We start from the raw sequence: 27,614 nt of genomic DNA, 5'->3' as shown, positions 1-27,614 counted from the left end.
CATGACTTGAACTCATCATGTTGTCTTCAAAATTGTACATACTAAGACAATGTCAGGAAGAATGAAAGTCTAGACATTTTTATTGGTTGTGGAATATCCAGTGTGTAGTCCTGCCTTTGTCTTCTTCCATTCTACTTGTATATATTTTGCCATATTTCTTATTTTGCCTGGATTAGCCTTCGCATCTGCTTTTATCAAGCACATCCCTCTTATTTAAGAAGCAGTTTATTTATACAGTGCCATCTATGTACATGGTACTTTTCAAAGAACAGGTTTGACAGATAACAACCCCAAAGGGCTTACAGTTTAAAAATAGATAAAAGGGAAATGTAGGCAGGGTAAACAGGGAAAATATGTAACTATTTGGGTTAGACTTTGTTAAAGTACATAAGATAGTATGCCTAAATTCTTTGTCATGACCCACTTATGCAGCAAAGCTTTCCTTTACCTAATCTGAAGTCCCTTAACTGTTTCTTCATTGCATTTCCAGAACCCACTAAACTTCCCCAACACATAGCTGTTGCCACATAGTTCTCTTCATTCACTTATAAATTGTTGATCTAATGCAGATTGGAAGCTTTTCCTTCCATTTTATATTAACCATTGTTTTAGCATTTCATCTGAATTTGGGCAAAGCGGTTTACTAAAACCAGCTTCAAACTTTGATCTATGAAGCAGAATTATTTTCAATACATTTATTTTATAAGCCTCAACTTCATCCAAAAATGTATTTCAAGGTGGTATGCATTGAATTTAAAGTGTACAAATTCAATATAAAATGTAACCAATAATCCATTAAAATTTAAAGTAATAAAAGCTATCTAGATGGCTAAAAATTACTATATTTAAAAATGCCTGGGGAAATAGAAATGTTTTCACCTGACATTGGAAAGAAAGCAGCATCTGTGCCAGGCATCCTCCTTTAGGAAGGCATTCCACACAGGGTACAAATAAGGGCCTCTTCTGATTATCTTAATGCATCTGTAGGTTGGTTCCAGAGGAGGCCCTCCTTCAAATATTTGCATCCCAAGTTGTTTAGGGTTTTAAAGGTAAGCACCAGTACCTTTAATTGGGTTTTGTAGTGAAAATGGAAGAAATAAGAGTTCCTTTAGAATTGATTTAACTTGCATCTGCATAAATCAACCAGAACCCTAGTAGCCAAATTTTGTTATAGTTGAAGCGTCTGAACTGTGTTCAAGGACATCCCTACATATAATGCATTACAGTAATCAAACCTGGAATTTACCAGAGCATGGATCAGCATGGTCAGACTGTCTTAGTCTAGGAAAGGCCAAAGCAGACGAACTTATCACATTTTAGGATTTGGACAAAACACCAACCTGTGGTTAATAGAAAATAGAAGCAAAAGCTTCTGATAACATCCTCATTACTACACCAGTAGGGGAGAGTACATACCACTCGGGGTCATTCCACTATGTTATTGTTATGTGTTATAATTCGGTAAATATTTAGAAGTTGTCAGGGGTGGCTGGTTCATAAGGGGGAAGGGGGCAGTTCCCCACCAAGAGCAGCCATTGTGCCACAGCAGACCCTGGTTCTCTCTTAACCCCAGAGCTTCAGCTCACTCTTCCTCTCCACTTCTCTCACATCCTAATTGTTCACTCTCTGCCTGTCTTCCAGCTTGGAGTCTGCATTACTATGACACAGGCAGGCCTGCCCACACACCTCTCCAGAAAAAAGAGAGAAATGGTAACTTACTTCAAAATTTCCCATAGGAAAAGCTTGTTCCATTGAAACTGGAAACACCTAGTCAATCAGGACAATTATTAACTTCAATTTGTATGAAGTGATTTGTTCCAGATTGATGCCTGCACCCTATTCACTGCAAGAACTTCATACCATTTCCCTCACCAGTGGTGTCCCTAGACCAGTCAGAATTCAGTTAGGATGCTTTCAACCAATCATGTTTTTGCTGCAGTACTGTTCTGAGAGAGAAGCTTAGCTAACACATCATTTTGGAGACTGGACTGAAGTAGAAGGAACAGGCAGATTGTGTTGTGTTGATGGAAAGCACAGGCAGAGAACTACTACAAGATAGGAGGACTGCACTTTCTGTTGAATAGAAAGTTCTCCCCCTACACCTTTGTTTCTTCTTTTCCCCCTTCTAATCCCTAGACTTGCTCTCTCTTCACCCTACTTCATTCTCACTGTTTCATCCCACTCCTAGACTCTTCCCCTACTTCAATCTCTCTCCTTCTCTCCCAGCCCCCTTAAACTCTCTTGTGTTTTTGTCTCTATTCCAAGTGTGCTCTATTGTGGCATTCACCTTTATCAGCTGTTTGCTGACTTACCCTACCTTTTGCTCCATCAGCCGCCACGAGTAGTTGTATGAACAGAGAGAAATTAAAGATAATACTAGAATGGGAGATTGAAGTGTGGAGTATGACTGTGTCTGCTTCAAGCAAGTCATCCTTTTCATTACTCAGAGAGAGAGAGAGAGAGAGAGAGAGAGAGAGGTTTTTCTTCACTGTGACTACAAGGAGAGTGAAAGACACTCCTTATTCAATATATAGTCTTAGTCAAACTGTGGTGTTGCGGCAGATGCTTCATTGTGAGGTTGAGATAGCAAACATTAGTGAGCAGCCTCATAGTCCTAACAACTTAGCTGAAAGTAATTTCAGGGCAGATAACCAAAATGACATGCTGGGACAGATACAGGAATTAGAAGGGTGTTTAGTCATGCTGGCCATATGACCCGGAAAGCTGTCTGTGGACAAACGCTGGCTCCCTCGGCCTCAAAGTGAAATGAGAGCTGCAACCCCATAGTCGCCTTTGACTGGACTTAACCATCCAGGGGTCCTTTACCTTTTTTTTACGCTTACTTCAGTGATGTAGGCAATTGAGGAGGAGGAGCTCTCCTTGTCCTCAGAACTCATAAAACCTTTGTTGCCAAAGACCTTGTAGAGAACAAAACTGATTTACCAAGTTTCCAAAAGAAAATATTGGTAGTGTGCAGATCCCCACTCCATAATACTCATGTCTATAGTTATAATTTGTATTGCTGTGGGAAAATGTATGTATTCCACATGTCTAAGGCTCCACAAAAAACAAGATGGTTTATGTATTCTTATTTATTTATTGATTGATTGATTGATTGATTGATTGAATTTTATTTGCACCTTTCCTCCCCATATGAGCTTGGGGCAGCAGTCACCAACGTGGTAATACAATACAAAATTCAATAAAATCACTTTTAAAAGGTGTAAAAACATTTTTTTAAAATGTATGGCATAATCATAAACACTTGTGTTTCTGAAACAAGAAGCATGCTTTCTGTTGTTTTTGGATGCACTGCTAGCACATTTGCAAAGCTAAGCAGAAACCATGTGTTGAGATTCTTGTATTACAGGGCATTGGACTAGATGACCCTTAGGGTCCATTCCAGCTCTGAAGTTCTATGATTCTATTTGGCCAAGCAAACATAATCCTGAAGGAGGCATGCCTGCTGCCCACCAGAAAAAGCCAAATGTCTCTTAAGAGAATTTTTGCCACCTATAGTTTGGTCACATCCACACCATACATTTTGTTCATTCATTCTTATGTTCAATTTATATTCCACCCGAGGGAGCAAACACATCTATAATTAAAACAATTTTAAAGCATTCTAAAAATAATTTAAAGTATTCCTTCAATCAGTGATTTCAGCATTGCCAAGAACAGTATCTTTCAGCCATCTAATGCCTGGGAAATAGGAATATTTTTAAATACCACGTCCACCTGAAAGTGAGGTAAACAATGAGGGCATTCCACGAACAGAGAATCACCATTGAAGAGACCCTGTTGGATCAACACCATCTTGACAGCTTCCACAGCCTACCTAATATTTACTGCTTCTGATGTACAGCCTTAACATATTCATGATTAACCCTGAAAAAGATGTGTAATGGTATAGTTAAAATCAACAGTAACTGTGAAGGGAAATGTTAGTACTAATGGCTTATCATAGGCAATGTCCTATGCTGTGTTGTCCTTAATGAAGCATACCTTTAGACATTGGTTTGGACTTTATGGTCTTCAGGTACATTTCAGAATTATGAGTCATAAAGTTGGCAAGATGAATCATGTGCAAGGTCTGGCTGCAGCAGCTGCGTAATGAGAAAAGGAAAAAAAAAAATTAAATGGGGGTTGGGAAGTACAGAGGATGATGGGGATATCTGCTGTTTGGTGCATATTTTCAAGTCGGGGTTGTTTTCTGCTTATCTGTTTGCTTTGTTAGTTAATGGATTTTGTGGTATGGTTATTAATGCATCTTAGTGTGAGTACTGATTTTTATGGATTATTATTTATGTGCATGCTTTGGAAAGAGTGGGTGGGTGGGTGTTCAAATGCCAGGCTTTTGACTTGTTCTTTATGTGTATAATGTTTTGATTTGATGTTCAGTAGCATTGATGTCCAAAATATTTTTCTCCTGACGGACCTTGCCTGGCTCAGGATAGGAGTTCTTGAGCGAATTCATCAAAGGCTAGGAACAAACATAAATGTTCTGTATGTAGTCATTGTACTGCTAATTGTCCTTTTAAAAATAATTATAAAATATCCTGCAATCTGAGTTTATATACTGTGGATATGAATTCAAGCGGAGATAGAGAAGCAAGGTGGTCTTAATGTGTCATGTTGCAGATTTAAATTTTGGTTTTATGGAGTTGCATAATTTTACAGTAGTACGTTGGTGACATTAGCAAACAATTTTCTTCAAGGCTTTTATGATCACATTAATCAGAGATCCAATTAGGTTTTCCATGGCTTTTGCCTAGAGTTATCATACATCTGCTATGATTCCTTCAGAACATCCAACTAACCAATGATAGCTTTTTGTTTAATTTGAGGGAAAGCACTAAATTAGTCAATCAGATTCTTTTCAGTAACCTTCGGGCTGCTATTTGGGTTAAACGGACTGTTATCTCAAAAAACTTTACTGTGGGTTTCCTTAACTGAGTAATGTTAATACAATAGTAAATTTTCAGGATCATTGGTAACAAAAACTAGGCTTCTGTCATAAAAAGAAATGTAACGGGCTTTCTGGATTACTATTCATTCTTAAAAATGATTTGACATTTATAAGTGATCAGTCATCTCAGCCATATGTGATTTGTAATGTAGAAAGCTAATGAAAACTAGTGGTGTTGCTCTGGTGAAATAAGATCAGGGTGCTTTTCTTAAGAACTTGAACGTTTAAAGGGATCCAGATAGTCTTCCTTATTTCTGTAATTGCTTCTAGCAAATTAGATGTTTTGTACATGCACCATCTACAAACAAGATTTTATGTTATTAACTTTTAAATTTCATAAGCTCAGTAAATTGCTGAGTAATTATAATGGGTGCCATCTGATCTAAATTGTCCCCAAAGTAGATCCAATGGATGTAACTTGGGCAGGTACCACTGTTTGCATATATAGTGATTGGTGAATCATTTCTTTAAACCAGCTTCATTTATTCAATTATTTCTTTTAAATATGATACAGTTGAAAATGGTTGAGTCACCCCACTTTCACTGCTTTGAATTATCTTCCAGTGGCCAGTCATGTTTACTGTTTTTGATGAATAGTAACTGCAGCAAATTAATAAAGGCCAATTTTTTTTAATAAAAGGGATGGGAAAAGTTCTGTGAAGCAACATAAATTTCTATAGTAAAGCAATTCTGTCATTGCTACATAGTATGTAATTATCAAATCTACATTATGTAAAGTGTGCATCTAAGGACATCTCTTTATCTGAATTTGGGTTTGATTGTAATCACATTGTGATTATTTTGAGAATGCATTGAAAAGCAGCACTTGTCAGACTTTAAATATGGAAAATTATATGTATTTGCAGCCCTCTGATTAAAACCAGATGGAATGATATTAATATTGTTCCTTTTTCTGTAACCCTTTGAATGTAAACTCAGAAATAATTAGCACTGTTGCATTAGGGCTATAATTTCCCCTGCAATTCTGTAGTCATTATCAGTTGTTACTAATGAAATGGTTTCTGTACTTCTCGGTGTTTCAAAATTTCAAACTGTCAACTTGAATATATTTTTAGTGTGCTTACTCTGGATTATGTATGAAAATACTTTAGACTGATGCAATATGCACCACTTATATCAATAACTTTTTTTGTTTTGCGTGTTAATAATAAGCACTTCCAGGCAATATGTATAGATATTATTCTACAGTTGTCCAGTCTTCTACTAAAGTAAGCTTTTTTTCTGGAGGGAAAAATTGAAATCTCCTCCTCCGGCTAGCACCACATCAGGATTAGGAGGAAATATTTTAAAATGTTGCAGCTTGACAGTGCATCTTTGATGTTAAATACAGAAAACATTTAGTATCTTAAATTTTATGACCAGGCTTAACTTTGTATTTTGTTTCAAAACAGCAAGATTATTATTACTTTGGGCAAAAAGCAAAAAAGAAAAAATGAGTCTTCAGATGAAATGTCTGATGCTAAGCAGACAACTCAGCAGTCGTTCAAAGATGAGACTTCTCAGGTATTCAGAAATTAACACTTTTATTTTGAAAATATGCTTAAAACATTAACTCAGTCCCCAACCTTTAGCAGTTTGGTCAAAACACTTTCAATATTTGCAATTCCATTGTAGAAGAGAAGATCAAATCGACAAATTAAAAGGAAGAAGTATGCAGAAGAAGGTGAAGGAAAACAATCTGAGGAAGAAACCAAAGTTTCTGTCAAAATAAAAAAGAATTCTACCCCTTTACCTGCTGAACAGCCTTTACAGTTATTTGTAGTAAGTGAAACTCATTATTTGTGGGGTTTACCTCTTGCAGTTCTGTAGTTAGTTTCCAAGGCTACATACACTTAAACATGTTCATAGCACAAAAAGTTTTTCTTAATCCAGAATCTTTCGTGCTAATTCTCAACATGCTGCTTTCAGTCTAGATTGATTATAGATCCTGCGGTCTACAAGAGTGGGTGTGGTTACTTTATATGCATTTGAAAACCCACTCCTTGCTTAGGTTTTCCAAACCTTTTCTTCCCTGCACATGCCCCAGGTGAGGGAAGAAAGAAGTAGTGATTTGAATCTTGGTATATGCCCACCCCACAACATAATTGGGCAGGTGTAAATACCCCTCCCCCCCCCAAAAAAAAAATCTCCTGTGTTGCACGATACAGCCAATCTATGACTTGGAAGATCAATCAAGCCCTGTCTTACAATAGACAGAGCAATATAGTGTGTATTTCAGGAAAGGGGCCACTGCCACCTTTGCTACCATGAGCCTAGCAGAGAAAACAAGCCTTTAAAATATTTTGATTTATACTACCCATTTTGCCAGTGTAACTTTTACCAGGTTGCTAGGTCACATGACAAATCTCATGACTGAACCAGGATGGAGGGAGACTTTGAGACTTTGCCTGAGCCAGGATGAGGGAATACAACCAGTAGCCTAGAGATCCACCTGTTCCAAACTGCTGATACCAGCAGGCCTAGAGTTTAGATCGCTCCTAGAAATGTGAACTAATGAAGGCAGCAGTCCATCAAATTATGTTCCTTGTATTCCTTACTGAAACAGTAGCTATATGGGAATAGTGCATTATGCATTGCACCATATACTCCTTCTCAGGTAAGTTTGCCTCTGTGGAGAGATTCCTTGTATGGGTGGGAACTCATATGCATGCTTATAGGTCTTAACACCCATAAGAAATTTCAATGGAATTGGTACTATTTTTGTGTGCCCGGAACAGTGCATGGGCAAAGTTACCCACTTTGTGGAATGAAAGGGTCTATTTACCCTAAAGTGCACATGGGATCTGCATCAAGGAGCTTATGTACACTATGTACTGAATAATACTAATAATATATATTGGTGCTATTAGTAAATCTAAATGTGTTCCTTTTTTGTGTGAAATATTAGTCCTAAGAACAAAGTAGTTCCTGTTCTACAACTGTAAGAATTAATAGCTCCATAATAATAACTGTAGAGGGAGATTGAATATATTGAGTTTTAATCATTTGATTTTTTTCCACATTTATGTATAATCCTTCTCTGCTAAAATCTGCACTCAGGACTGCTTTTAAATGGAATATAGCCTGTTTTGTTTTTGTTTCTTTGCACCTGATTAGGAGAATCCAAGTGAAGAAGATGCAGCAATTGTAGATAAAATTTTATCTTCCAGAATCATTAAGAAAGAAGTGAGTACATATGGGGATATGGATTTTGGTTCATAGTTTTTAAAATGCTTTCATATAAAAGAATCTTAAACAGAACACTGTGTACTCTTTCAGATTCCTGGGGGAGCGACAGTGGAAGCCGAGGAATTTTTTGTTAAATACAAAAACTAGTAAGTATTGTAGTTACGTTATTTAAGTTAAATTACAAGTTTGAGACTATCAGGCTGGCTGACAGTTTCTAGGGCTAGGTAGAAGAGATCTGTACATAGTGTTTGTCGTCCCCCCCCCCCCCCATTTTCCATGGTAGCAGCATGGGTTCCTTGCAAAGCAGGGACCCCCATCTACAAAGAGTAAATATTAATTGGAACTAGGTAGTTACACCCCTGCTTGTAAATGAGGACTGTAATCGTGCTTTTTGCTTAAATTATTTTTACTGTTAAATATGGTTCTAAAATGAGAGAATGCAATTGTACGCAGGTACTTTGTGGCTTTATTTTAAAGTTCAGGCACAGAGAAATAATCATATAAAGCATAGTGTATTAAAAATATGACCATCATTTCTCTTCGAAGGATTTATCTAGTATTGCTAAGGGCATGTGTTGGAAGAAATATAACAAATTGCTTGCAGCAATGTGCTAACATACTGTTATGCCATTCTAGCTCCTACCTCCATTGTGAATGGGCTACTGAACAACAGCTTTTAAAAGATAAAAGAATCCAGCAGAAAATCAAACGTTTCAAGCTGAGGCAAGCACAAAGAGCCCATTTTTTTGCAGATGTGAGTATGCGGGAGGGAAACAAAAAACTACAGAGCTAATTAAATACTTGATTATCAGAAGCCTACACATATTTTGCTGTTTAGTATTTTGTTACATTCATGTACGTGTGCGTTCTCTTTCGCATTTTAATTATAGGCATTAAACAGTATAAATGGGTTTTTATATTAAAAATAGTGAAAATGCAATATATTAGCACATAATGCTGATCAATAACTTTTCTGTTCTCTATAGATATATTAACAGCAAACCTCAACCCACTATTAATATACTTCAATTTACAGTGTTCTGGAATTGAACCATGCTATGCTGTTAACTAGATCAATTCATTCATTATAAAATATACTCAATTTCAGATGGAGGAAGAACCTTTTAATCCCGATTATATTGAAGTAGATCGTGTGTTAGAAGTGTCCTTTTGTGAAGATAAGGACACTGGAGAGGTATGGATATAACAAAAAAGGATCGTATATAATCTAAGGCACACATTTTGCAGCATCTATCACGATCATTTTTAGAGTAGTGTGTGCACTCACATATATATGTATGACATGTGTTGTATATATCTGTGACTGTGTTCAAATTGTAAGCTTCCTTGAGCCGTAACAATAGGACATAGTAAAAAAGGGGGGGTAATTAAATAACCTCTATAATGTAGGCATGGTGAACCTCTGACCTGCATGCCAAATTTGGCCTGATACAAACTCCAATTTGGCTACAAGGCCATTTCCCCAAATCACACACATGTGACCTGCATCAAAGTCCCTACACAGGGAACTTTGAGACATGGGTTATCTGGCTGACATTCTGACACCAATTGATTGGCCTATGGAAATGGGGACAGATAAAAATCTGGCAAAAAAATGTTCCCCATCTGTTGTCTAATGTATTTTCAAGCGTACAGTGTGGAAAGCATATAGGAATAATTAACCAAAGGGGTCAACTACAGGAAGAAAGCAAATATGTGAAATGTGTTGAAACATCTTACTAAATTGAGGCAGCATATATTCTTTCGTATTTTGTTAAGTCCGACTAATCATTTTCACCACTACAGCCTGTTACTTACTACTTAGTAAAATGGTGCTCGTTGCCATATGAGGACAGCACATGGGAGCTGAAAGAAGATGTAGACCAAGGAAAAATAGAAGAGTTTGAACAGCTGCAAGCTTTAAGACCTGATTCAAGGCGGTTGGTAAGGATAAATCATTTATCTCAGGTGTGGTTTGTTGTCGGTAAGCAGAGGTGCCAGCTTGTTCAGAAGGTGAAGGGGGGCTGATGACGTTTGCTTGATATTGGGATGTGTTGTCAGGATGTTGAGAGGAGCAAGGGCTGGAGCCCAACACAGCAGCGTGGCTTCAATGGCCAGTGGATCCTCCTCTCTTGTGCTTGGTCTCCTCCTCATCTTGCTGCCACCACCACTGGCCAGGGGCTCATTCCCCTCTGCGGCAGGAGGAGGAAGAGCTGGCGCCCAAACTGCACTGCGCTCTTCTCTGCACTCGGCCTCCTTCATCCCCTGATCATTCTAAACATTGGGGGGGGGGCAAATATTGGGGCCCAAAAGAGCTGGGCACCTATGAGTTGGCATCTATGTCAGGAAGAGTTTCCACTCCCTCCCATTTACATGTCTTGAGCCAATCCATCCTCAACTCTTTCAGTCTGTGCAATATACTGGACTGTGTGCATAACCCCTGAAATAATGTTTCACTTCAGTTTCTTTTTTCAGGTGAATAGAGAGCCAAAAATGTCATTTATGTTATGCTTTATTCCTAAGGATCGACCTCCTTCTAATTCATGGAAGAAGATAGAGCTGTCCAGGGAATATAAAAATGGCAACCAACTCAGGGAATACCAGTTAGAAGGGCTCAACTGGCTACTTTTCAACTGGTATAATAGGTATGTGTTCTGAATTAATAAAATCAATTTTTATGTTAGTGTTGCTTCAAAAGTAAATAGAAACAATGAAACTAGGAAACATTTGTATTTGAAATTTGTGTCAATGAGCAGTCTAGTTTTCATACCTTTTGGCATGTGTTACTTATTTAATGAACTTTTATTTACTTGTGACTTGGAGCATATGTACCCCACTCTACAGCTAAAAAAGGTTCCCATAGTGGCTTACATACAGTCAGTTTAAAAAGACAGTCCCCACTGCACAGGCTTACAATCTAAAAAACATAACAAGCAAAGAAAAATGACAGAGAAGAAAGAGGAACATAAACAGATCTACATTTTTAAAAAAATAAAAAATGCAATGGTATTGTTTTTAAGTGATGACAAGTCTTTTCTGCTGGAAGCTCAATAACACAATAATAATAGATGTGGAAGAGAGATAAGAGTAAGACAATATTTAATCTATTACCATGCAGAAATACGGTACCTATAGGGAGCATACAAAATTCAAGGAATCAGGTGCTAAATTATTACTCATTCATTGCCCTGGGAAACAATGCAAAGGGATGCTTCAAATCTTTCTTATACTTAAACATTGACAGCCATCCTGAATGTGTGTTCTTCTAGCCCTGCTAACAATGTTCTTGTGTTTTCAGACAAAACTGCATTTTAGCAGATGAAATGGGTCTTGGCAAAACCATCCAGTCAATAACATTCCTGTATGAAATCCTCCAGACTGGTATAAGAGGGCCTTTCTTGATCATAGCTCCACTTTCTACCATAGCCAACTGGGAAAGAGAGTTCCGCACATGGACTGATCTTAATGTTGTGGTATATCATGGGAGTATGGTTAGCAGGCAGATGATACAGCAGTATGAGATGTATTTCAGAGATTCACAGGTAACCTTCTATTTTGTCTTATAGCTAGTAAACCAGTTTGATTTCTGTACATAGTGTTATCATTTATTTTTGTGATTTATGTAATTGAGAGTCTGTTTAGACCCTCAACTTAATGCACTAAAAATGTCAGTAGTATATGTAGGCATAAAATTATTCTGTTTCTGTATATCCTGTCATAGCAAAATATGTGGATGGAAATTTGGCAACCTGAGACTGCCATTATGGTGGCTGTGCATGGGTGGAGATAATTGTGGCCTTGTATTCACCCTTTCAATTATTGTTTCGCTTGTTCATTATATATTGTTTCAGAATGTGCAGCTTTGGCTTCTTCTTTTTTAGGTTTCATTTAGGCTTGGACACCCAGCTTTCCCCCACATGTTAAAGAACATCCCAGTTATGCAAGCACAATTTCCCCCTCCAGAAGCAATGGAAAGGTTCTAGATAATATCATATATTGTGTTCTGTTCGTTCACTCTTCCTAGGGTCGCATCATTAGAGGTACATACAAGTTCCAGGCTATCATTACCACATTTGAAATGATTCTTGGTGGCTGTCCAGAACTCAATGCCATTGAATGGCGCTGTGTTATTATTGATGAAGCACACAGATTGAAGAATAAAAACTGCAAACTTCTAGAGGGGCTCAAACTCATGAATCTTGTGAGTGTTTACTTTTCATTTGCATATATAGCCCTTAAATCTGTAGGGCTTATGGAGGCCTAGTTCTCAATAGTTTGTCCAACTGCTTGACCTTCAAAAGATGTATAAATATTTTATACTTCTAAATCAGGGAGTTGTATGCTCCTACTTGCACAATGTTAATGTTGTTTTACTACTCTGTTTCCGCATGACTGTAATCATTAGAGGCTAATGACTGGGCATGAAATCATGTGTTTGCAAATACAAGCTAGTTTCTCCAGCACTATAAACCCTTCAAGCTATCTACCTTGTATATAGCATGTCATTTGTTTTATTGTTTGAATTCTTAACACATGCCTTATTGCACTATGATGTAAATGTCTTTTTTAAAATATAATTTGTATTGCTGAAAAATATAAATAAAAATTATTTCATAAAATAATCACACTTACAATAACATACCATATTTTCACTAGATCATCTACTATTTTTAAAATGTGAAATTTGGTTGCAAGCATTAAATCCCTGAAAGTTTGAAAATTCCTTATAGCAGTAAAATTTCAAAGCAATTTATAAAATGTGCACAGTCTTAAAATACATATACCCACATGCTAAAAAGAATCCATATTTTTGGTATAATATTGACAGTGCATCTTCTCTACACTAAGTACCAGGGACGGGGAGAAATACTTCAGTTTAAAAGAATGGTTGATTAAATTACGTAGTTTACAGGTTTTGAATAAAATTACATAGGGTGGAATTCAGTGCCACACTCTTCCCATCATTCTGCCTGCAAAAGCATCTAAGTTTGCCACACAAAATGACTCCCCATCTCCTCCTGTGCACTGCTCTGGAGATTCTTCCCACCACTGCTGCCAATTGTGGGGGGTGGGGGTGGGGAGAACCGAGGAAAGCCTTGCTGCACAAGGAGAAGTCCTTGTTCAAGACTTCCACTGACTAGATTTGTTAGGTGACTCCCACCCATAGATTTTCTGGGTGAAGCAGTAAAATATAGGACCAAACAATTTGAGGGAGAATGGAAGACATTTAGAAAATAACAAAAATATTTACAGTGTGTGACAGACAAGAATCCCTTTCCATAATGATCTAATTCAAATACTGTAAGGTAAATAAAGCTTAGTGTGTATGTGTTATTATTTTTCCTTTGTACTGCATGCTTTAGATAATAGTTCTATTTTGGGGTCAAAAGGAATAGAATATTGTAACAGCTTACTAATATTAAGATATTCATTAAAATCCACAATGCATGAAAACAGCTCTGACTTGTCCACAGTTTTACCAGCAGTCCTTACAATCTTTATAAATGATGTAATGTATTAAAGGCAGAAAAGTTATTACAATGCTTGTTTATCATAGGTTATTTTATTTATAAATTAGCATATGTGTATTGTCTGTATGAGGGACGCAGGTGGCGCTGTGGGTTAAACCACAGAGCCTAGGACTTGCTGATCAGAAGGTCGGCAGTTCGAATCCCTGCAACGGGGTGAGCCCCCATTGCTCGGTCACTGCTCCTGCCAACCTAGCAGTTCGAAAGCACATCAAAGTGCAAGTAGATAAATAGGTACCGCTCCAGCGGGAAGGTAAACGGCTTTTCCGTGCGCTGCTCTGGTTCGCCAGAAGCAGCTTTGTCATGCTGGCCACATGACCCGGAAGCTGTGTGCTGGCTCCCTCGGCCGATAAAGCCAGATGAGCACCGCAACCCCAGAGTTGGTCACGACTGGACCTAATGGTCAGGGGTCCCTTTACCTTTATTGTCTGTATATTTCCTCTCAAAGATTCAAGATTGTACATAACATACCCAGCTATATTTTAGACAATCATGCAAAATGTGCATCTTCTATAGGAGCACAAGGTGCTATTGACAGGCACACCACTGCAAAACACAGTAGAAGAACTTTTCAGCCTTCTTCACTTCCTTGAACCTTTGCGCTTCCCAGCAGAATCGACATTCATGCAAGAGTTTGGAGACCTTAAAACAGAGGAGCAGGTATTTAAAACTTTTTATTATGTTACATTCACACACAGGCCTTGTTCACATGTCACAGTAAGTAATACTTTGTCTTAAAACTTGGTTTAATCATGAATGTGCCTTGCCCTTTTTGCGTGCATGCATGCACAGCTTCTCTCCCCGCTAATGACTCAAACAAGCCATAGTATGATTTGTTGGGTCACAACTCCAGAATGTCATTTGTTCCATGCTCTAGGTTTGGATGGAACATGGGCGGGGGTAATATGTTAGGGGAGCAGCTGGACAGTGACACATACAACAGTGGGGAAGCACATTGGTATGGTTTGTTGTGATGTATAAACCAGAATACATTCAAAAATTAGAATTTAATGGGCTGTTTGTCCGGTAATGACTATCAGCTCAACCATAACAGTAAATCCACCTCTCCCATCTTTATTACTATTTGAACTAATGATAAGTAAATTGAAAATGTTGTGATCAGCCATAGTATTGCTACAATTCATGGTGGCTGCAAGAAAATATGCAGAAATAATATGAATTTGAATCTATACATACATTATGTACATTCAGGTTAAGTACGGACCTCCGGAACGAATTAAGTGCTTAACCTGAGGTACCACTGTAATGATTTTCACTCCCTTTATAAGCTTATGAAATGTAGCAATTTATATAGGGTTTCAGCTAATTTTTACTTTATGTAGGTGCAAAAGTTGCAAGCTATACTGAAACCAATGATGCTGAGAAGACTGAAAGAAGATGTAGAGAAGAAGCTGGCACCAAAGCAAGAAACTATTATTGAAGTGGAATTAACGAATATCCAGAAGAAATATTATCGAGCTATTCTAGAGAAAAACTTTGCATTTTTGTCAAAAGGTGCAGGCCAAGCCAATGTACCCAACTTGGTTAACACTATGATGGAACTCAGGAAATGCTGCAATCATCCATATCTTATCAAAGGTAAATGTAAAAACGTTAAATTTTACTTTAGGCATTTTTCTTGTGATGTAAAATAATGCTTCCTTGGAGTTATAATTTGGATACGGTTGCCATATTTGAAACAGTGAAAATCCAGACTTCTCTGTTGAGCCTTTTTTTTTGACAAAGTGGTTGAACTTCATTGGCAAATTTTCCCAAAAAATAAAATTAGAGCTATTTTTAAGGAAAATTGCTAAAAACAACACTGCCGACATGGGTTGCCATATGTCCAGATTTTCCCAGGCATTTTAGTGATTTCTGCCTGAACACTGCTTTTGAATGCAATATTCCAGATATGTCCAGGAAATTCCAGACATATGTTAACCCTAAATTAGGATGAGTGCTATAAGGGTGGCCATAGTGAACTGCCCTGAGACCTGCAGGTATAGGGCAGTATACAAATTATAATTAGAACAACAATAACAATTCAATGATTAATCTGTTGTATCATATTTTACTGGAGGAACAGAGGAACTTCTTTGTATTTTTAAAAATTGTGTATAAGTGCTTTTGAATTTAGTTGCATATGCTATAGTTTTGAAGGTGAAATGTAAATAGCCACAATGAGGATCAAGTGTTAGTGTGATCAGTGTCAAGGGATGGGGACTGAAAAATGAAAAACAATGTGATCATAAATACTGTTATGAAATATGTGGCGTGTGCATTCACAGTATTATGATGTGCACTTTGTATCAAAGCTATATGAAAATGTCAATACCTTTTAGAAGAAGCAAATCATACCTACTTTATGTGACAGGTGCTGAGGAAAAAATCTTAGGAGAGTTTAGGGAGACCTATAATCCAACTGCTCCTGATTTCCACCTGCAAGCAATGATCCAGTCTGCTGGAAAACTGGTCCTCATTGACAAACTTCTTCCAAAAATGAAAGCAGGGGGCCATAAGGTGCTTATTTTCTCTCAGATGGTTCGCTGTCTTGATATCCTTGAAGATTATCTGATACATAAAAGGTATGATACTATTCATAGTGCAAATAGCCATACTAATGGTATATTAAACAGTTTTGAATGGACTTGGTTCATTCATCTTTGAGTCATCGTACTGAGATATCAAGTGATAATTTGCTTTTAAATTACTAGTCATGCACTTCCTTGCACTACAGTTTCTGGCCTGATCTTGCACAGCAGGAGAGGGAAACTTTTTTTCCTGTTGATGGCCATGTGGGACTAATCTGTTGGGGACCATATGTCTATGGTGGCTGGAACCAGAGCCAAAAATGAGCAGGGCTACCTTTCTGCCTTTCTCCCATTTTCTGACACCCTCTCTTTGAGTGGGCTGCCAGGAGCAGCGTATTTTTTCCTTTTCTTCCATCAGATGCTTCTCCCCTGCATCAAATTAGGCCAAGGACCATATGCAGTCCTTTCAGTTGTAGGATGCCTATCCCTGCTCTTCCTTCTTTGGCGATCACTCGTAGCCAAATAAGATTGTCTTCCATGAATATGGTATTAATGGTGTATCCATAAGTGACTGTGGAGGCCTATTCTGGATCCGCATGTCCTTTCACAGTGGGGACATAGGTTTCCAGGCAGGAGTTGATCACAGTGAGGATTTGCCTTCCTCTTAGCTTGCTTCTCCTTTTTGTCCTGAGTTTGTGCTTCTTCAAAACCCATGACACCTTTGGTAGAGGCTACTCCAATTGCAGCACTGTCCCTGCTATACCCCAAGGCACCAGCACAACAGAGCCATAAGGTTATGTATTAGATAACATGTATAATTACCTGATTTTTATTTTATATAGAAAACAAATATAAACAGAATGTTATGTCAGCTTCTCATGAGAAAGGGGCTAAAAATAACCTCTGCTCCAGCAGAGGTTCCTTTCATCGTAGAGAATTTCAGAACTCCCAAGTCAGTGTGGTTCAGACTCCACAATTTAATGACATGTCCCAGATTTCCTCCACCAGACCTAACCTAGCCCCCATAGGCAGAGGGACCAGAGAACAGTTCTGACTCAAGGCCTCCTCTGGTTCTTTTTTCTTACTTGGGCGGTCTTGGCCAAGGATACCTAGGAACATAATACCATTAAAAACAGCCTATTCATAGAATTTCTGTTTCTGTCCCCCAGTTCTGAGCCTTGAAGTCTACTGAAAAACTATTATTTAGCAGACTATTCACTACTTATTAGAAATAGGGAACAGAGATCCAGTTCCCCAGAAAAGAAATTAACCGCTGTCTGCTCTGTGTGTGTGTTCTTCATTGTCTTCAGGAAAGGATGGAAATTAAATTCTGGATTTGAAATATGAAAACAAGTATATAACATAGGTTCAGGATGGAATCCTCCACCAAGGCAATTATAATTGGGAACACTACCAAATGCAGCCATGACTGAACTTTAGGCTTACCTTAGGCCATTGAATTTTCAACAAACACTGCTTTCAAGACAGCTTATTTGGATGACCTCTTTAGGTCCTCATCTGGAGCAGGACAAACAAAGATTTGCTCCAAGCTAACCTCCCCCACCCCACCCCCCAGACTATGGCTTCTTTATCTATTGGCAAAGGAACGATCAAGTTCCATCCAGGAGGCTCCAATGCCTTGATGTTCTTATCTTATGATATCTGAATAAAGTTTTTCAAGTTTCTATAATGAAAATACCGTATTTTTCTGTGTATAAGATGCCCCCATGTATAAGACGCCCCCTATTTTGGGGGGCTCCAAATTAAGAAAACACCACTCAGCACTACCTGTGTATAAGACGATACCCAATTTTAAACCTAATTTTTTGGTTAAAAAACCCTAATCTTATACAATATGGTATATGTGAATATATATTAAATGCCCCAAGAAAATTATTGTTGAATGCTTATGGGGATGGAATTTCACATACTTGTTAAGAATTCTATCATTCAAAGCATCTGATGAGTGAAAAGAACATTGTTATGTTTTACTGGTTCACCTGAATATGGATTGGATGTATTTTAACACACTTTCAAGATGGTGTGTAATAAAAAACCTGACCAAAAAATTTACAGCATCTCCTTGCAATGTAGGCTCATTTGATTAGGACAGTAGGATAGTAGTATTCAGAAGTGCATGGTTATACTTATATTCTGGTTTGCAATTACAGCCTTTCTTTAATGGCTTCTTTTTTTCCCCCTTTTTTTTTTTTTTTTTTTTGCACTTCAAAGGTACCTGTATGAGCGAATCGATGGAAGAGTAAGAGGGAACTTACGTCAGGCTGCCATTGATCGATTTAGCAAGCCAGACTCTGATCGGTTTGTTTTCCTTCTCTGTACCAGAGCTGGTGGATTGGGCATTAATTTAACTGCAGCGGATACTTGCATAATTTTTGATTCTGACTGGAATCCTCAGAATGATTTGCAGGTAAATATATTTGAGCAGTTTAGCCTTCTGCCATAGGGCTAAATACCTAAGAAACACCTACAAATGAACCTACTTCATCTGATCCACAAAGAGAGAGCAAGTGTGAACAAGCAGGATTGCTTGCAGGTGCTTGCTAACTAGCTAGGTCATATGAGGGGAGACATTCTTAAATCTGCAGTGGGTTCAGGTCATTGTGTGTACTGTTAAATATATTTAAGCAAACCATCTATCCAGCAGGATATAGGTAGCCCTTGTTGGCTGCCAATACCATATATCTTTTTCAAGGAAGAGAGTCTTGTCCTGAAGTTGGCATTGTGCCTCTAAAACACAAATTGGAGATAAGAGGAAATCTCTTCCTCACTTTTCCAAGTCCATGCTTTGTGTTGGGAGAGAGAGTGGAGGACTCTGTGCAATGTGAAAACAAGCCGTTTCCCCCTCTAGGTCTGAGCTAGTCATAAGGAGTCAGAAGCTTTCGGTCTTGTCTCTGCACTTGCTGGATTCTTCGAATACCGAGCAACAGCAGAGACAAAAGAAGCTTCCAGTTCCAAGCTGCAAGGTATAGATGGCATGATGAGGGCTTTTCGCTGGTTGTTAGGTGCTCCAAACTCCTGAAAAGTCCAAGCTGAAACAGGTCCTAGGCTTTCTCTGAACTTTAGAATGTGGTTCAGAGGGATCATCCCACCTCCTCTGTAGCTCCAGGTTTCAGAGGAAATTTGAGCCATGCCAAACTAGTCAGACACTATCTGAGCACTTGCCATGGGGAGCAAACTTGTGAATTCCTGCCATACAAGGTAGAGAAATATTCTATAATACACAAAGCTAAAGTCTGTTTGTATTGAGCTTAATTTTATTTTTTATTGTTTCCATTTACAGCTTCAGTTTAATTGTATTTTGTTTTAACAATGTCTATTTAAGTAATTTTATATTTAAGTAATAATATATCATTATATTGCATTTCTACTTGACAATCTGTCCAATGGATTAATGTACCTTTTTCTCAGGCCCAAGCTCGTTGTCATAGGATTGGTCAGAACAAAGCAGTGAAGGTCTACCGACTAATAACTCGGAACTCTTACGAAAGAGAGATGTTTGACAGAGCAAGTCTGAAGCTTGGCCTGGATAAGGCTGTCTTACAAAGCATGAGTGGAAGAGAAAATAGTGTTGGTGGTGTATGTACCCATTTCCCCCCCTTTCCTCTCCTCCAAAAAAAAATAGGAATTTGAAATGGGTTTTTATTTTTGTAACTGTATCATTTACTCAAGAGAACAGGGGAACAGTTCAAAGCTTAGTCTGAATGAGATCTTAAAGCTTTGCACCACTTCCTAGCTCTCTGCTTTTCTATCACCCCCACATAAAGTCCTGTTGCTTTTGTAACCAATATATAACCAAAGATTGGCCATGTTGGAGAGAGAATTCTATTGTTTGAGACTTTAGACTCTGTTGTTGGATGGATGATCTTAAGGAACAGGTAGGCAAAGTATAGGTTGGGAATCCTTGAGATAGTTTACAGTGTATACAATAATAGGATTTTGATACTGTAAGAGACTTTTTAAAACATTACAAAAATAATACACATAAAGTAATTATGTATTGGCTGCAGTTACATACTTTGGAAAGGACAACCAGTTTCTGTCAGTAACAGGCAATATTTACTGTAAAGCTATTTTTTAGATACCCAGTGGAACTATTTCAAAATATAACAATTATATTATTCCATATTATAATTTTAATTGAGCATTTTTATGTATCCAGCTGCATTAATATCATAAGACTTACCAGTTTCTGTTTTACATAGATCCAACAACTTTCTAAAAAAGAAATTGAGGATTTGCTTCGAAGAGGTGCATATGGTGCCATTATGGATGAAGAGGATGAGGGTTCTAAATTCTGTGAAGAAGATATAGATCAAATCTTGCAGCGTCGCACAAAAACAATTACAATTGAATCTGAAGGAAGGGGTTCCACATTTGCTAAGGTAGTTATAAGCTCTTCTGGTGTCCTTTTTACAGAACACAGAGAAAAGTATAAGCATCCAGAACACTCCTCTTAGAAGTTAACAGATTGTGACTGACTTAACTGTTAGGTTAAAATACCTAATTGATAGGCTTCACTTGAACGTAGCTGGTGTTTTTCCTTCCTTGAGAGCATGTGGTACCTAGTCTGTGATACTTGAAACTGAACAAATATACTGGTGACACTTTATATTGTGCTGTTACAGGCTAGCTTTGTTGCATCTGGAAATAGGACAGATATTTCATTAGATGATCCCAACTTCTGGCAGAAGTGGGCCAAAAAAGCAGAAATAGACATAGACACCATCAGTGGTAGAGTAAGTATGATTTATTTATTTATTTATTTATTCATTCATTCATTCATTCATTCATTCATTTTTGCACTGAACTTACAGGTTTGAGTGTTCTTTTAATTGTCCTATTCAGTTTGTTTGCCTTTTAAGTTGAGGCTTATTCCTTCACTAAAATAGTATATGTAGACCTATGCTTAGTATTTTGTTTACTTGAAGAACTAATCCCCGCCCGCAATCAAACTTGCCTTCTGTTGATCTTTGGAGATATCTGGAACTAGATTGTGTCGAAAGGAAAACGTATGTTTAAATAGACCACAAACTTGATCTATGAAAGCTTCATTACCAAAAGGGCACAAATTATGTACTAAATTTAAAATATCTGTTTTTGTATTCTGGGGCAGAGATTTTCATGTTGTGTCATGAGCTTTAAGTGTACTTTTCATTACTTGAGAGAAAATATTTTTGAAAAGTGCAGTAATGTGTCCTGTCTACCTGATCATTGCTGGATGTTTCCTTACCAATTCATAGAATTGGGAGTGGGAAGCGAAAGAAATGTTTTCTCTAACTCAGCAGTTATTGACTATTCTGATCATGGATCAGGAATGTCCTATCATCCTATGCTGTATTTGAGTGTTCGTAGTTTTCTTGAAATGCTACCATACTTACAGTTCAACAAGCTTTTGTTGTCATAGTCAGTTGAAGGCCCTATTAGTTCTACTCAGAATAGATCCATTGAAATTAATGGACATGGTTAATGTTGGTTGATTAATTTTAGTGGGTCTTCTCTCAGTACAATCATGTTTGATGTAGTGAGTACACCCTCTTGACAGTGTCACATTTGCCAGGGATTTGATATATGGCAGCCTCAGAGAGGATATTCTCGATACACACTCTGATTGTGGAACTGTCTTGCCCCTCAAATATGGTTGAACCATGTCTTACAAGCTCCAGACACCAAGTGAAGACCTACTTATTCACCCAGGCTTAGTTGAATCTCTGATACTGCACTATGTAAATGGTTATTTGTCAGTGTACATGCTGATTTTCTCTCTTACTGTTTATTGGGAGATAGATGCTAAGATTTGTTGTGTTTTAAAATCTTGCGTTTGGATTATTTTAAAATGAAAAGCTGATTGCAAAATTTATAAAAACAAGTAAAATAATAAATAAAATATCAGACAAGGATGTTTTGATGAATTTTATCATTTTGTATTTTGAAAATGCTCACTTCTGTTGACTCAGAATATTGTTACATTTTACAGAATAGCTTGGTTATTGACACTCCTAGAATTAGGAAGCAAACAAGGCCTTTCAGTTCTACAAAGGATGAACTTGCTGAGCTATCTGACATTGAAAGCGAAGGGGATGATAAACCAAAACTTCGGAGGCCTTGTGACCGCTCCAATGGATATGGAAGAACAGAATGTTTTAGGGTGGAAAAAAACTTGCTAGTTTATGGGTAAAAATGTTTTTGGTTTCTTTGGTGTAAAGAGAGACAAAAATATAAATAATAAAATTATTATTATTATTATTTCTTAAATTTCATTTTCTGTATGGATGGTGTCCTACTTTACACTTGTTTTGTACCAGATTCCAACAGTGTAGTAGTGATGCTGCAGTACAGTTACAATGTAGTATTTTGTGGCAATAGACATAATGACCAAAGTGCTTACTTATTGATCAGCAGACCTTAGGATAAGGCCATGTTGCTTTTTCTATTGCGGTCATGTAAAACATACATATATAATGTTACTATAGTTCTTCTCATAAAGAACTGCAGTAACAATATGTGCCATAACATATGTGTAATAGAATAATAGTTATAATAGCAAAGAGAAAATCTTCCTGTTGATATGTTTAAATAATTTATAGATGCAGAAAGACCTGTGAGGGACCAAACTAATGCTCACAGACTCACAAATTTGCGTAAAACTAGTGGCTTTCCCTATTAGCTTGCAGGATGATAAGGGGAGAAAAGCAACACAAAAGGGGGAAGTGTTAATGCATTAGAAATATAAAATATATCTTTACCTCTTAACACTTTGCAGCAAAACATTCTACAAGTAGTCTTAAAGATGCCATTTTAAAAAAAAATATTGATCCAGTGTTAAACTCTAAACAGGTGGGGTCGTTGGAGAGAGATTTTGTCACATGGGCGATTCAAGAGACAATTGAACGAACAGGATGTAGAGATAATCTGCCGAGCCCTTCTAGCATATTGCCTTGTCCATTACAGAGGAGATGAAAAAATAAAAAGTTTTATATGGGACCTTATTACACCAACGGAGGATGGGCAAACTCGAGAGCTACAGAATCACCTAGGTAAGAATCTGTAAGAGGACTATTTTTTGACATGCTTGTGATGAAATTAAAGACTCCTCAAAAGTACTGAAGCATGATACACCTTGTGAAATAAAATGGGGGAAGATACAAATGCATGTATTCTTCTAATTTCTATTTTGTGGCTTTGGGGAGAAAAACAGCTGGTGGAGACCATTTTGAATGCACTAATGTATGGGAAGGGTTAAATGACCCACTCCATCTGAAACCGCAGCTGCTTTACCTTGGGGAATGTTGAGAGTAATTATGGTATTTTATTACATGTAGGTCTACCCTCTTTTGTTGTTTAGCATTACTGTTTGAATTATCTACCCTTGCAATGTTAAGGGAAAACAGGTAGTATTCTCTGTCTTCCTGAAACAAGGAAGTTCTGTCATACCATGCAATTGTTACATTGTATTTTCCTATGTTGCATAGGTTTGTCAGCTCCTGTCCCCAGGGGCCGAAAAGGAAAAAAAGTTAAAACTCAGGCCAGCACTTTTGATATTCATAAAGCAGAATGGCTTCGAAAGTATAATCCAGAGCATTTGTTGCAAGATGATGGATATAAAAAACACATAAAACACCACTGCAACAAGTAAGTAGCAATATAAACACATGATTTAAAGTTTGTCTCCTTGATGTACGAGTAAAACCTTCATACTAAATGCTAATAATCTTTATTAATGTTAACAAGTGTGGTGCTATGGATTACAAAACTAGCATAATTGTAGTAGCCATGTTGTAAACTAGTCTCTATATTTGTACAGTGGTTACACCTTGTGCAGATGCCAAAAGTTGGAAGGGAGGAGGAGCAGACAGGAGGAGAGAAGGTGTACTTTTTGGCAGGAACTCTCCCTACTCCTGCAAAACAAAAATTTGTGTGGGATTTGCGGGGAATGTCACCCTCCTTTGCCTTCCTCCAAATCACAAATTGTTTGGGCCTGACAGATGTGCATACGAATTGTTCTCATGTTGCCAGAAACTGTTGGCAGCAAACATGCTGCTGCAAGCCCTTAGTTAGCTGGGACTAAGCATTAGGCCCAAAGCAGCAAGGTCATTAGGTATGGAGAAGGTGTGGGGGACTACTTTTACGGACTCGTAACCATTAAAATGTTACAGGTGTGTGGAGTGATGAAATTGGCCTCAAAATACACTTGGAAAATTTAAGGTTTTGTCTTAAATTTGTTGATAATAATGTTGATCATGTTTCCTATATATTTCAAAATAGTAGCTTGTTGAACTAATATACACTCTGCCCGGGGCTGAAGAATTAATTGTCTTCTGTGTGTTTATGTTTAGGGTCTTACTTCGAGTTAGAATGTTGTATTACTTGAAGCAAGAAGTCATTGGTAATGAGTGCTCAAAGGTTTTTGATGGAGTTGAAGCCAGGTACACCATGTTGAGGCTCTTTCCTCTTTTCTCCTTAATTGTAAATAAAGTTGTTTCTCAGAATTCTTTAATTGAGTTGACTTAACACCAGCTTTCTGGGTAACTATTTCAGTGAAATTGATATTTGGGTCCCTGAGCCAGATCATTCTGAAGTGCCAGCGGAATGGTGGGATACAGAAGCAGATAAATCTCTCTTAATAGGAGTTTTTAAACATGGTAAGTGATAGGGATACTACTTGTTTCTTTTTCACATACAGGTTGCTTGTCTTTTGAAATAATATTAATAAATATCTGTTTCTCAGGTTATGAAAAGTACAACACAATTAGAGCAGATGCAGCTCTCTGCTTCTTGGAAAGAGTGGGAAAACCTGATGACAAGGCAGTCGCTGCAGAACAGAGAGCCAATGACTATATTGATGGGTATGATTTTTTTAAAAACACTATTTAAAGTGAATCACCCTCCAAACAAGATAAAGGGTGAGAACCAGCCAGAGTTAAGCCCTTTTAGTGGTGACTTCAAATGCAGTAACAATCGTAAAAAGAAAGCTACTTCTTGTTGAATTGAGTATGAGAGAGTTAAATGTATTTTACAGTCCCATTGAATTTAGTAGGAAAATTAAATGCTTTGTTGTCTGGATTGCATCCAAAGGTTATACTAGGCTTTGTTGTTGTTTTTTTTACAATAAATGCACAAAATGCTTTGACCCCAAACCAGTCAAATGTGGTCATAGCCCCAAAGGGTCATAGAGCCCTCTTTTCCCCTAAAGCTAACTTTTGCCTAGCACGAGTTTACAGGCCATGGAAATGAGAGAATTCTTTGTATGTCTCTCATATGCCCATATGGTCCTTTCTCTGAGCATAACATACATGTAACAACAGTGATTCTGCAGTACTGTACAGAAATTTGAGGTTGTTAGAACCATTATTTATCACTTGCAAGGTTAAATCTGGGATGAGGAACCATGTTGCTGTACAACTCCCATGAACCCCTGCCAGTACGGCCAGTGATCAGGCATGATGGGAATTGCAGGCCTGCAACATCTGGAGGGCCAGAGTGTCCTCCAGATGATAATTATCAGGATACATAGAACAAAACTTTAAATAAAAATGTCCAAATAGTTAAAACCATAATACATATTCTTTGTAGCAAGTTTTTTCTTCCGCAAAATAATTTAAAATTTTCCAGTAGCTAAAACAATTGTATGAAAAAACACATACTTAACAAGCCTGTGCTGAATGTGTATTTTTCAGAGATGTAGAAGACCCAGAATATAAACCAGCCCCAGCAATGTTTAAAGATGACATGGAGGTAATGTGTTGTCAATATTCTTTTTTTCAGTTACACCAAAACTTAAGAGTTGATGAGACTGTCATATTTGCCATTGATTATAAACATTTATATTGGTTAAAACAGCTTTTTAATTAGTTTCTTGGCAACTTTTCAATTAAACTATAGGGATTTTTTTTCTATGGAGAGATTTTGAGCCTCTTAATTTAAAAATGAAGTTAAAATAATCCATATTAAGATGAGTTATTACTATTCTTAGAGTAGTCAGTCATCTGCAAGATGTGTGACTTGTGCTGTGTCTGAATCATGCCTCTGTTCATTCTGCTTTTTTTTAATTAAAAAAATCTTTTTTAGGATGATATATCATCACCGGGGGATCTTATAATAACAGATGGAGGTAAAAAACAACAACACCTCATGATCTTAAGATACCACAGTGAATACTCTTATTTTTATTACATTAGAGCAAACTTGTGTTTTTATGGAGGAAAAACAGAATCACCAGGAAATTCTTATGTTCCTTAATTATAGATGGTCAAATGATTGAAGGGGACAAGCTTTATTGGCCAACTCAGTCTGCCTTAACTACACGCTTGCGCCGCCTAATAACAGCATATCAGCGTACTAGTAAGAACAGGCAAATCCAACAGATACAACCTGCATTTCCAGTTCAGGCCTGTGTGATGCAGAATCCATATGAAGAAGCTGCTTTAAATCCAAAAATGGCTGCCAAAATTGAAAGACAACAAAGGTCTGTACATTCTAAACTTACCAGGTTTAAAAAGCTGATCACAAAAAAAAAAAAAAAACATTTTGACTACTTTCTAGTCAATCATTCTTTGTGCTTTGGGAGGAAAGTTACTTAATTGGAATTATTGTTCTTCTTGCTTTTCAATCTAGATGGACAAGAAGAGAAGAAGCTGATTTCTACAGAGTGGTTTCAACTTTTGGTGTAGTGTTTGATCCTGACAGAGGCCAATTTGACTGGACGAAGTTTCGAGCCATGGCTAGGCTACATAAGAAAACGGATGAGAGTTTAGAAAAATACTTGTATGCATTTATGGCCATGTGCAGGAGAGTCTGCCGCTTGCCTTCAAAAGATGGTGGGTTACTTGCTTATTTTTTCCTTTATGAGAAATAAACAGGCAGCAAAGGCTACAACAACTTTTTTATTGAAAAATGCTAAACCAAATTGTTCTTTGCATGAAGCAGGAGCAACAATATATACAAACAGTTTCCCCCAGCATGTAAGAATAGCAGTCTTTATGAGACAGAACTCTGTTGTATAAAGTGATATTGACTAGACAAAAATCTATCGGACTACAGTATTTTATTGCATTTATATATTGGGTAGTCAAAATGCTCAGCACAATTTCCTCAAGCAGAAGGTGGCAGATACATGTCTGTGGATAAGGAATTTTTCAGCTTAGCGACTGCCACAGGAAATGCCTTCTCCTGAGCAGCTATCCCCTGAACTTTTGAGGGTGTTGAAACTATCAAGAACCTCCCACCCTGAGAGAGGCTGAAGGCAAGGAGGCAGTCTTTTGGATATTTGGTGCTGAAGGTATTTAGGATTTTAAATGCTAATGTGAGTACCTTGAATTGATCCTGGAAACTAACTGGCAACTAGTGACACTGCTTTAGAACAGGGGTTATGTGAGTTCT

At 37.5% G+C, this 27,614-nt stretch overlaps 1 protein-coding gene across 15 annotated transcripts in view; it reads left to right on the top strand.

Moving 5' to 3' along the window:
• Positions 1 to 27,614, top strand: part of CHD9 (chromodomain helicase DNA binding protein 9) — a 72,706-nt gene that overhangs the window by 31,267 nt on the left and 13,825 nt on the right. For 14 of the 15 annotated variants that reach the window (XM_028740171.2, XM_028740166.2, XM_028740163.2 and 11 more), the window contains 27 exons: positions 6,382 to 6,493; positions 6,605 to 6,751; positions 8,087 to 8,155; positions 8,249 to 8,304; positions 8,795 to 8,912; positions 9,267 to 9,353; positions 9,965 to 10,102; positions 10,682 to 10,803; positions 11,457 to 11,700; positions 12,183 to 12,359; positions 14,203 to 14,346; positions 15,030 to 15,285; positions 16,061 to 16,271; positions 18,450 to 18,645; positions 19,647 to 19,814; positions 20,441 to 20,620; positions 20,864 to 20,974; positions 22,213 to 22,409; positions 23,073 to 23,272; positions 23,708 to 23,867; positions 24,572 to 24,661; positions 24,774 to 24,877; positions 24,964 to 25,081; positions 25,913 to 25,970; positions 26,304 to 26,346; positions 26,481 to 26,700; positions 26,850 to 27,052. In XM_028740171.2, the coding sequence (XP_028596004.2) occupies positions 6,382 to 6,493; positions 6,605 to 6,751; positions 8,087 to 8,155; positions 8,249 to 8,304; positions 8,795 to 8,912; positions 9,267 to 9,353; positions 9,965 to 10,102; positions 10,682 to 10,803; positions 11,457 to 11,700; positions 12,183 to 12,359; positions 14,203 to 14,346; positions 15,030 to 15,285; positions 16,061 to 16,271; positions 18,450 to 18,645; positions 19,647 to 19,814; positions 20,441 to 20,620; positions 20,864 to 20,974; positions 22,213 to 22,409; positions 23,073 to 23,272; positions 23,708 to 23,867; positions 24,572 to 24,661; positions 24,774 to 24,877; positions 24,964 to 25,081; positions 25,913 to 25,970; positions 26,304 to 26,346; positions 26,481 to 26,700; positions 26,850 to 27,052 (3,929 nt within the window). Of the gene's footprint in view, positions 1 to 1,641; positions 1,711 to 6,381; positions 6,494 to 6,604; positions 6,752 to 8,086; positions 8,156 to 8,248; positions 8,305 to 8,794; positions 8,913 to 9,266; positions 9,354 to 9,964; positions 10,103 to 10,681; positions 10,804 to 11,456; positions 11,701 to 12,182; positions 12,360 to 14,202; positions 14,347 to 15,029; positions 15,286 to 16,060; positions 16,272 to 18,449; positions 18,646 to 19,646; positions 19,815 to 20,440; positions 20,621 to 20,863; positions 20,975 to 22,212; positions 22,410 to 23,072; positions 23,273 to 23,707; positions 23,868 to 24,571; positions 24,662 to 24,773; positions 24,878 to 24,963; positions 25,082 to 25,912; positions 25,971 to 26,303; positions 26,347 to 26,480; positions 26,701 to 26,849; positions 27,053 to 27,614 lie in introns of all 15 variants that reach the window. The other variant, XM_028740175.2, reaches the window with a different exon arrangement.

Source organism: Podarcis muralis, chromosome 7, assembly GCF_964188315.1.
Source record: "Podarcis muralis chromosome 7, rPodMur119.hap1.1, whole genome shotgun sequence".
Taxonomy (NCBI): Eukaryota; Metazoa; Chordata; class Lepidosauria; order Squamata; family Lacertidae; genus Podarcis; species Podarcis muralis.
This window is presented reverse-complemented; position numbering and strand designations above follow the sequence as displayed.